At 38.9% G+C, this 10,692-nt stretch overlaps 1 protein-coding gene across 1 annotated transcript; it reads right to left on the bottom strand.

The window, feature by feature from the left end:
• Positions 1–7,874: 7,874 nt before the first annotated feature.
• On the bottom strand, positions 7,875–10,195 carry LOC108434712 (C-X-C motif chemokine 10-like). The gene is made up of 4 exons (XM_017710054.2): positions 10,016–10,195; positions 9,468–9,588; positions 9,156–9,257; positions 7,875–8,361 (listed from the first exon to the last, which is right to left on the bottom strand). Exons 1-4 carry the CDS (start codon positions 10,080–10,082, stop codon positions 8,304–8,306), a joined length of 348 nt encoding a protein of 115 aa, XP_017565543.1. The 5' UTR covers positions 10,083–10,195; the 3' UTR covers positions 7,875–8,303.
• Positions 10,196–10,692: the final 497 nt, after the last annotated feature.

Below are 10,692 nucleotides of genomic sequence, written 5' to 3'. Positions count from 1 at the left end.
CCAAGCCTATCCCCTGAACTACTCTATCTGCCCCACAATATGTCCCAATAGACAAAGGAAGGACATTACTAAGCAGAAATGACTGGGCAGGACCAGTGTCATACAAAATAGTAACAGACTGTCTATCATCCATCGTCTCTGTATTGGATACAAAACCTTGTAAAAGAAAAGGCTCAAACACATCTTGCGCCTGTCTAAAACCTTGATCACTCAACACATCCGGCTTAAAAACAGACTGTATTAATACTACTCCTTTAGGTGACAATGAACGCAGCTTTTTCCTTAAAGCTCGGCACTCTGTAATGAGATGACCAGGCTTGCGACAATAAAAACATGCACAAGTTTATTTAATGGGCCCAGGCGAATTTGAATTATGTTCGAAAGCATCATCAACTTTAACACCAACAGACTGAATTTCTTTACGAGGATTTACATCTAGCTTTCTGGTCCTATCATTGTGGTGTACCAATGGGAATGCAGCTTTATTGCATTAACACAAACTCATCAGCTGCAGAAGGAAGACTTACAAACTTTTGCTCCTTCAAATAAACTGCTAACTTCTCAAATACACAGCTCCTAAAATCCTCTAAAAGCACTAATTCTCTAAGCTGCTCAAACGTTGTCACTTTGCTAGCCGTACACCATTTGTCAAATAAAAAAGTTTCCTTATGGGCAAACTCCACATAAGTTTGATTGGCTGTTTTCGCACCTGTGCAAAAATTCTGTCGGTATGCCTTGGGCACTAATTCATAAACCCGCAAAATGGTGGTTTTTACAATCTCATAATCTAAGCTTTGATTGATAGGCAACGCAGAAAACACCTCCTAAACTTTACCATTTAGCCTACTCTTTGTCATTTTCAGAGAAGTAGCAATGCACTCAAAAACATGAAAATAGGAGTCTACCTCTGACTCTCAAAACTGGGGCACTAATCTGATTTGCCTGCTCACGTCAAAATAATTTTGAAAACCCTCAGACTCACCAGCACGCCTAAGGATGGAGGCACGTGGAGACAGTATCGGATGCTGTGCCCTCCTCGCCTCCAAAGCCAACTGTTGTAATTTTATTTCTTTATCGGCTTCAATTTCCAAAGCCCGCACTTGTTGCCACTGCAACTCCACCTACAACTTCTTTAAACAAACTATAAGCACTGGGTCTGAAACTGATGGTAAAGGACTAACGGGATCTATACCAGGAGACACTGCCATTGCCTCAGCCTCCGCTGCAGGAACTGCCTCCTCTGTAGCAGGGCCTTTCCGGCAGAATTCCCTGTTAAACTAGCTGCTGATACAAATCAGATTTAATTTCAGCCTTAGTAGCAAAATGGCTCACTTTAAGGCTAAAAGGTCAGCTATTAACAAGAAGTCAGCCTAATGACACTGGTCAAATTGCTCCAGTGAAGGCTCATGAGTAAAAGACTATAAATCAAATATTGTAACAACTAACCACAAGGCACCTCACCACACCAAGACGAAAACAACCAAGAACATAGCACGTAGACAAGCCCCCAATTTATGGTACATCCCCCTTCTATTGTCCACACTGGATTTAGACTAGTCTAGGGATAACAGAAAACAAGACCAACACACCATGTGTCAAGTGAAGAGATTGTATTATGTAGAGAAACAAACAGTCACAAGGGTGTTGACTTCAGGGTGGGCTGAGGCCAAAATTACAAACAAAAACCTCTAAAGCCAACCCCCCCCCTTGGGTCTGCCTTACCTATTTCATAAGAACATGTGAAAAGAAAATACAGCAGGAGCTAGCCTATCTCCATTAACCAGTAAATAGGAGAACAATAATGTGTATCAAAATAAATGACACCCCCCCCTACATAGCTGTGACCTCTGGGGTATAGTAACAAGAAACAGGCAATATGGTACTTACTTAATAAGTCTTAAATAGGTAAATCTAAACAACACTGAGTCTCAATCACTAGTACAACATCAGAAATCTAGTTCACAAGTCTAACTGGTCTATAGCGCCAAAACAACCAGGAGACAACATTAAGACAGCTTCCTTATAGACCACCATGGACCACATGGTGAAAACATTCAGCCACCAATCACAGCACACTTGGTAGTCAGCTGACATCAGATTAGAAACTCGAACACAAAGGAGGCCAGTCAGAGTTTTATAAAATGTTTAAAACTATAAATTATCAGCAGGACTAAGTACGGGCTACTGCATCACCTATAATCTGCCATGTAGTTTCTTAAAACAGTGCAGTTTTGCTGTTTGCTTGGTGTTAAGTTAAAGTCATCTTGTCAAAATGATTTTCACTTGAGTCTTCATTGAATTACAGATTGAATTACCCCCTAAATCATTATGAGAATTTTGTGTATTACAAATGACACTTTATTTCATATTGTGTGTTGTGTTAGATCTTAAAATATTAATTAATATTAAGTGATATTGCTTTCATTAAAAAATGTTCTTGTGACAAAAAAAAATTCCAACTGAAAAATGCTGTTTGCATAAGCATTCAACCCTTGTGCTGTGGAAGCTGCAAGTTTACACAGATGCAAGATTTTTCACTAATGAAGACACAAATGGCTTACAATTGGCCCCTATCTGAGATCATTAAAGAGGTTTATCTTAAAAGACCTCATTGATTCAAGGACCATTCATCAAACTGTGAAAATTAAGGCCAAAGAGCATTCTAAAGAACTTAGAGATAAACTTATAGACATGCAGAATATAAGAAAGGGCTAAAAAATAACATGTGTTTGGATAGTCGAATGAGTACTGTTGAATCAATTGTGAGCTACACTCAGGCTCTAAATAGACAAAGCCTTCCCTAAAAACTCATCACAGCAAGAGGAGGACTTTTGACAGAAGACTCAGAAAGGCCAGTGGCTAGAAAGAAGCCGTTACAGAAGAAAAAACACATCAGATTACATCTGGAGCATCAGTGAGATCCAGTTAAAATGCTGTGTGTGGCACAAACCTAACACTGCCCATTTCTCAAAATACACCACCCCAACAGTGAAGTAAGGGGATGGCAGCGTCCTGTTGTGGGGATGCTTTGCTTCAGTGGAGACTGGGCATCTTGTTAAAACTGAAGGATGGATGGATGGTGCAAAATACAGGGAGATACTGCAGGATAACCTGCTTCAGGTTATCTTAATCCAGTCAATAATCTGTGGCACTGTGAAGACTGGGGTCCACAAGTGGTATAAGTGTCATTTGAAACTTAGTCATATCTAATGACTTTTAGGGGACTTTATACAGGCAAGTATCCAAAAGTAACAAAGTAATTAGATTACATTAATGTAGTAACCCTTTGGATTAGGTTACAAATTACAGATCAGGTGTCCTGTACCACAACACAACTGTGTGTAGACTGTATCAGTCTCAGGTCAGAAATGGTGTCTGTGAGCTGACACAATACAATACATTTTTATGGTGGTTTATTCTATAGCTTATTACTGAGTAAATGTAAGTTTATGTTAAGATCTGAAATTAGTTTTATTGATTTTCTCTATGTATCCATGCTGACTGCTAAAACTGACAGCAGGCAAGGCAGTTCTTGGAAGCACTTAAACACTTTTTATTATTCAGATTGATCACCTGTGTATAACGCTTGCTGCTAAATATTAAATGTATTATTAGTTTATTTATTATAATTTATAATTCATTTACACTCTAAGCTCAAGCTATCATAATGCAGTGCCTCCAGTCAGTGCTGAAACGCACTTGCGAAAGACTTAATTTCCCCAAACGTCCTCACTCGCTCTTGAGTGCCCCCTCTGGTGCAGTACCAAGCACCTGTGGCAATTACCCTTCAGTAAATATGACCTATCAGGGATGTTCGCATCAGAGCCAGAGATTGAAATGCTGCTGATAAAACAAAACACTGGAGAGCATCACATTCCATACTTTGCTTATTTTAAAAACCAAACCAAAGTGATTAAAGAGCACTAATAACTCTTAAAAGCCAGCCTGTGTTATTGTGAAAAGCAGGGACTCATGCGAGACTCTGGGCGCTTAAAGAGTTATAACTGGCTACCTCATAGTGATGAGCATAATGAGTAATGTTATAGCCTCGAACACTGGAGTTTGAAAATTCAAACACCTATTTAGGTAAGAAAGATGTTTTTTTCCCCAGATGCCTTGGGAAAACCTCTTAAAACTGCACTTGATTTTCTCTTAAATATGATTAAACTGTCTCCCAATAAAAGTGTCTGCTATGTGCTGGAAATTAAATTAAGATTAATACAAGCTCACATTGCCCTTTTTTCACCAGAGAGCCCATCTTCCAAAATGTCTGTGCGCAGGTCTGAGCCAGTACATTTATATATCTAGCCAAGCCAATGCATCGCTCTTGTTTTACATAGATTTGGTCATGTGTCCAACTCATGCAGCTCATAGGGATTGGCCATATAACATCTTCTTATCAGTCTAATACAAAGCAATACACTTTATGGCCAAAAGTTTGTAGACAGTGTTGTTTGTTCTGAAATCAAGGTTATTAATCCTACCAAACTGAGCGCCATGCTGGTGATCTGTTCTGAAAATTTGACAGTGAACCTTTAAAGAATTTACAGTGTGTGCACATTAACTTGAGTGAAGCATGTTAGTGTGTAGAATCAGAACATTCTGTGTGCTATTGTGGTGCCTATCACGCTGTAAAATCTGCACAAGGCTTTCTCCATTGCTGCAGGCATTCTGAGAAGGCTTTTTTAGACCAGTGAAGAGGGCATTTAAGACCTTAATCTCACCAAAAGAGGGAACAGACTGTAAGGTGAAGCAGGTTGCAAATGCAAAAGCAACAGCAGATCCATGTTAGAAAAAAAAACTGAAAGAAGCATCAAGGTTCAAAAATAGGGAATCAATACAAACTAAAAAGGCTCAGTAACTCAGGTCAAAATACAGAGACTTCGAAACCACTGAAACAAAAAAAAGGTGTATATATATATATATATATATATATATATATATAAATAGGGGATGTCTTTAAAATGAGCTGCAGGTGTGAGAGAGAGGAGGACAGTGGCTGGAGCCAAGGAGAGTCCAAGTCGAGTCTCCCTAGAGGGGGTAGACATGACACAAACAAAGAATTTAAAAGGAATTGTAACATAACATTAAAACCACCTCCTTGTTTCTACAACCCCAATTCCAATGAAGTTGGGACGTTGTGTAAAACATAAATAAAAAAAGAATACATTGATTTGCAAGTCCTTTTCAACTTATATTCAATTGAATACACTACAAAGACAAGATATTTAACACGGTTCACACAGATAAACTTCATTATTTTTTGCAAATATTCACTCATTTTGAATTTGATGCCTGCAACACGTTCCAAAGAAGTTGGGACAGGGGCATGTTTACCACTGTGTTACATCACCTTTCCTTTTAACAACACTCAGTAAGCATTTGGGAACTGAGGACACTAATTGTTGAAGCTTTGTAGGTGGAATTCTTTCCCATTCTTGCTTGATGTACAACTTCAGTTGTTCAACAGTCCGGGGTCTCCGTTGCCGTATTTTGCGCTTCATAATGTGGCACACATTTTCAATGGGAGACAGGTCTGGACTGCAGGCAGGCCAGTCTAGTGCCCGCACTCTTTTACTATGAAGCCACGCTGTAGTAACACGTGCAGAATGTGGCTTGGCATTGTCTTGCTGAAATAAGCAGGACGTCTCTGAAAAAGACGTTGCTTGGATGGCAGCATATGTTGCTCCAAAACCTGTATGTACCTTTCAGCATTAATGGTGCTTTCACAGATGTGCAAGTTACCCATGCCATGGGCACTAACACACCCCCACACCATCAGAGATGCCGGCTTTTGAACTTTGCACTGATAACAATCCGGACAGTCCTTTTCCTCTTTGGCCTGGAGGACACGACGTCCATGATTTCCAAAAACAATTTGAAATGTGGACTCGTCAGACCACAGGACACTTTTCCACTTTGCGTCAGTCCATCTCAGATGAGCTCGGGCCCAGAGAAGCCGGCGGCATTTCTGGGTGTTGTTGATATGTGGCTTTCGCTTTGCATGGCAGAGTTTTAACCTGCACTTGTTGATGGAGCGACGAACTGTGTTCACTGACAGTGGTTTTCTGAAGTGTTCCTGAGCCCATGTGGTAATATCTGTTACAGAATGATGTGGGTTTTTAATGCAGTGCTGCCTGAGGGATCGACGGTCACGGGCGTTCAATGTTGGTTTTCTGCCTTGCTGCTTACTTGCAGAGATTTCTCCAGATTCTCTGAATCTTTTGATGATATTATGGACTGTAGATGATGAAATCCCTAAATTCCTTGCAATTGCACGTTGAGAAACGTTCTTAAACTGTTGGACTATTTGCTCATGCAGTTGGTTACATCCTTGCTTGTGAACGACTGAGCCTTTCAGGGATGCTCCCTTTATACCCAATCATGACACTCACCTGTTTCCAATTAACCTGTTCACCTGTGGAATGTTCCAAACAGGAGTTTTTTGAGCATTCCTCAAATTTCCCAGTCTTTCGTTGCCCCTGTCCCAACTTCTTTGGAACGTGTTGCAGGCATCAAATTGAAAATGAGTGAATATTTGCAAAAAACAAAGTTTATCTGTTTGAACATTAAATATCTTGTCTTTGTAGTGTATTCAATTGAATATAGGTTGAAAAGGATTTGCAAATCATCGTATTCTGTTTTTATTTATGTTTTACACAACGTCCCAACTTCATTGGAATTGGGGTTGTACACTCACTGTCCATTTTATCAGCTCTATCTGCCAAAATGGTGCACTTCGTAGTTCTTCAATAGTCAGGACCCCCAAAGGACCACCAAAGACCAGGTATTATTTGGGTGGTGGATCATTCTCAGCACTGCAGTGACACTGATGAGGTGTCGGTGTGAATGGATCAGACATAGCAGTGCTGCTGCTGAGCCCATGCAGGGATTTCCACTACAGAATCATGTCTGTTTTTAATGCAGTTCTACCTGAGGGACCAAAGACCATGGCCAGCAAATAATGGTTTTTGGCCTTGTCCCTTGCGTATAGAGATTTCTCCAGATTCTCTGAATCTTTTAATGTTATTATGTACTGTAGATGATAAAATCACCAAGTTCTTTACTTTTTTATGTCGAGAAAAATGTTATTCTTAAAGTGTTACGCTATTTGTCTTTCACAGAGTGGTGAACTCCTCCTCATATTTACTTCTGAAAGCCTCTCTGGGATGCGTCTTTTATACCCAATCATGTTCCTGACCTGTTGCCAGTTAACCACCAGGTTTTTTTTTTTTACCAGTCTTTTGTTGACTTTGGCCCAACTTTTTTTAAATGTACTGCTGGCATTAAATGAAAAATGGGCATGCAAAAAAAATTACATTTAAATAAACAAAAAAACAAAATGGTACTTTAACGGCACAGTCACTGCACTGGTGTTAAATGCTGCAAAGCAGCCAGTAGATGGGGCTCATTCCCCTTAAACCAGTAGTAACCTTAATCAATGCAGGACAAGAAAGCAAGAAAGAACAGCTTGGATTTTTTTGGAGGAACTTAAAGTGTATTTGGCTTGATTCTCTCACTTTCTCTCTCAGATTCTTTCTCTTTTCTCTTTTACTATTTTTTAATTACTGTGTTTTTAAATTGTGTTTATTTGATCATAATTAAATTTACAATGCAATTCTTTATTTTAGTCCCCTTTGGCCTTTTATTGTCTATTTTGTAACCTCTGATGCAGAGTGTTGCCTCAGGGCAACAAACACACTCACTGTGCAGTCACAGGATATACATTTAACTACAGTGAAAGGTCTAATAATGAGGATTAATAATGAGTTTGAATTAGCAAATGTATTAGCAAAACTCTTGAAATTTGATGCGCATTATTGTACATTGCTTATTGCTTAAGCAAAGAAGACATAAAACTATAAAACATGGAAAACGTTGGGACATAATGGAAACATTTATTCATTACAAAACGTTAAATCCTTCAACAAATAAATAAGATTTAAAATAAAGTGTTTTAAATACTGGCTGTTAAAATAGAAAAATTGCAAATAGTGTTTTGTGCATGACATTGGTAACACTGCAGCTTTCATTCTTACAGTTCTCCAAGGAGCATTACATCTTGCTGGAAAACATCTGCTTGTGACAGTTTCTGGATCTTACATGGTTACAAGGTTCATCTGATCAGTTGTGATTTCCCAACTCCAGGAGGAGTCAGAGTCTCAAATAACATCAGTCCCTCAATCCCATTGGATTCTCATTGGTCACATGGCTACAGGAATTCCCGCACTCCACACTGTCTGGAGTTTTACCACTGTGCTCACTCTCCTTTCCATGTGTCTTGATCTTCTGAGTGTGTGCTTTCACTTTCTCGGTAGGCATTCAGAAATCTGGAGCACTTTCTTGTCATCTTTATTTTTCCTGTTAGGATAAAAAGAATGTGACTTTAATACATCTGTGTTATCTGTAGTAAATATATGAATGTTGGCCAAACCAATCAAAACTCGAGATTTGGATCATCATATATGTTACAAAGTAATGTCAGCAATGCATCATGACAGCTTACAATGTCTCATGTTGTACTTCCATAACAGTTGCACATTTTATTGGTCTAACCAGTCTGACACACTTTATGAATGCTTTGAAAATGAGCTGATGAGTGGAATCAAATGTGCTATAGGCAGAAATATGAAAAAAACATTCACAAGATTGAGATTAGGAGCCTCCCAGAGGCTGTAATGTCTACAGAAAATAGTGTTAAAACTAAAAAACACTATCTAAAAAGGCACTATCTTGCCTAATAATATGCTGTTATACCTCTTTACCCTGCTATATGTGATATAGCTATTAGATGCATTAAACTCTGCACATGCTTGGTTCCCATCACCACCACTGTAAACAGTTCTTGATTGTCAGTTTGTCTAGAATGGCACATTTCACATCAAACCACTCTGAACAAGTTTGTTCAATATTTAATATTTCAAGAAACATTGAAAAATCAAATCACTTCCCCTTCATAAATGGAAAGTGAGCATTTTTAAAATATATTATCAGTTTTCTGGTGTCTTCATAGACCTGCCCATTGTCCAAATAGCATTCAGTCTGTCCCAGCTATACTGGTTGTATTAAAGCTATAGTGGTTGTATTAAAATCAGCCTGCCAGTAACTACTGACTGAAGCTTGGACTGAGCTATGAGTTTATCACTGAGTTGTACCTGTTCCAGCACGTCTCAAGTTTCTTAGCCTGGTGCAAGTCTGGGCTTAGACAGCGCTGATCGTTCTTTCCCGTGTTTGGATTGACACTGTGCAGAGTGAGTCTGAAAACCAAGGAAAACATCATATGAACAAGCAGCCTCAATTACTCCTCGATGATAGTAATTCAGCTCGGAATAGGTATGTAAGACAGGCATATGCGCATGCCACAGTGACTTATTAACACAAATGAATGCATGAATATCTCATAATGTCCAGTACTGATGACGAGGTAAAGTTAGAATTGCAAGCAATTAACAAGCTGAAGGACTCACATGATCTCAGTGTCTTTGCAGTGACTGTGTGGTGGAGTGATGGAGAACTCTTTAATTATCCTCCAAGAATACGGTCTGGTGGAGGTTCTCAGGCATTCACACCTAACTGGTATCACCGTAGCTGTGAATCATGGATGGAGAGAAATAGAGATGAACACATGTTAAAGTTTTAAACCACCATTTCAATTCCTCACTCTCAAACCTGCACACCTTACATGTTAACTGCACAGTAGTTACTAAACAATGTATTGTGATTACTAAGTTATAGTTTTTGTGAGTGCTAAGACAATAAGATTGCAGTTAAAAGGGTTAAATGCAAATTTCAAGAGCATCGTTCAAATAAAATTAACAATTTTTGTCACATCTCTATTAAAACAGTCAGTATAAGTGACTTATTTTCAGACGGTACTCGTTTTATAATGTGTTCTTAATGTTCATCCGTTGTGAATTACTGCAGCACTGGTGGGTTTCTGCACAGATCTAACTAAAACCAACCAAGCATAACAATAATTACTCAAGTAAACACAAAATGAAAGTGCATCACTTACCATTACTGAGCTGGATGCAAACGACTGCAACCAGGACCAGACAAAGGGCTTTGGGTGGAAAAGCCATGAAGAAGCAATTCAAGCAGAACTAAAGGCAAGAAAACAACAAAATGAAGAGTTTTCTCCTCAAGTTTACAGAATCTATTGAAAGTGAGAAGTGAAGAGCGGAGGATGGCTCTACTGCTTATATTGTGTGGGATTTCTGCAACTCCCACGTCAGTTACTGGCAATCAGACAAGGTACTATTTAGCGGAATCTCCCAGCTCACTCTCCAGTGAGGGTCTGGAATTCATAAGGAGGGAGGGAAGGAGAATGAAAGTGCAGCAGCTCAGAGGAAAAGAATGAAGTTTTTAACTGTAGTTCTGTTCATGCACTGAAGAAAATAGAGTTGTGAATTTAGATGATTTAAAGGTGTTACTCAGTTCCAGGTAAATAAAATGTGTTACATTCTTGCCAAAAGAAGTCAGATGAAAGACAATAATTGATGTAACATATTCATGTGCAGTCCTTTATCCTTTGGTTCAGGCATGTGTGTGTGTGTGTGTTTAAATTCCATCAGCAGAAAAATTGATTTAACTGGGCATAACTTGGTATTACAAAAAATGGAACGTACAATTCAAATAAAAACTGAAAGCAGTGATTTATGAAATAAAAAAAACAGATAAGCTACTGTCTCT

The sequence above is a fragment of the Pygocentrus nattereri genome, chromosome 12 (assembly GCF_015220715.1).
Source record: "Pygocentrus nattereri isolate fPygNat1 chromosome 12, fPygNat1.pri, whole genome shotgun sequence".
NCBI classification, from domain to species: Eukaryota; Metazoa; Chordata; class Actinopteri; order Characiformes; family Serrasalmidae; genus Pygocentrus; species Pygocentrus nattereri.
Note: the sequence above shows the minus strand (reverse complement) of the source record. Positions and strands in the feature narration are given on the sequence as shown.

Bases quoted from the DNA above. Each gene is read 5' to 3' on its own strand.
- LOC108434712 (XM_017710054.2), bottom strand. From the start codon at position 10,082: ATGGCTTTTCCACCCAAAGCCCTTTGTCTGGTCCTGGTTGCAGTCGTT. The intron at 9,589-10,015 runs GTAAGTGATGCA...CATGATTCACAG, and splicing joins TTGCATCCAGCTCAGTAATG to CTACGGTGATACCAGTTAGG. The intron at 8,362-9,155 runs GTACAACTCAGT...TTATCCTAACAG, and splicing joins CTTGAGACGTGCTGGAACAG to GAAAAATAAAGATGACAAGA.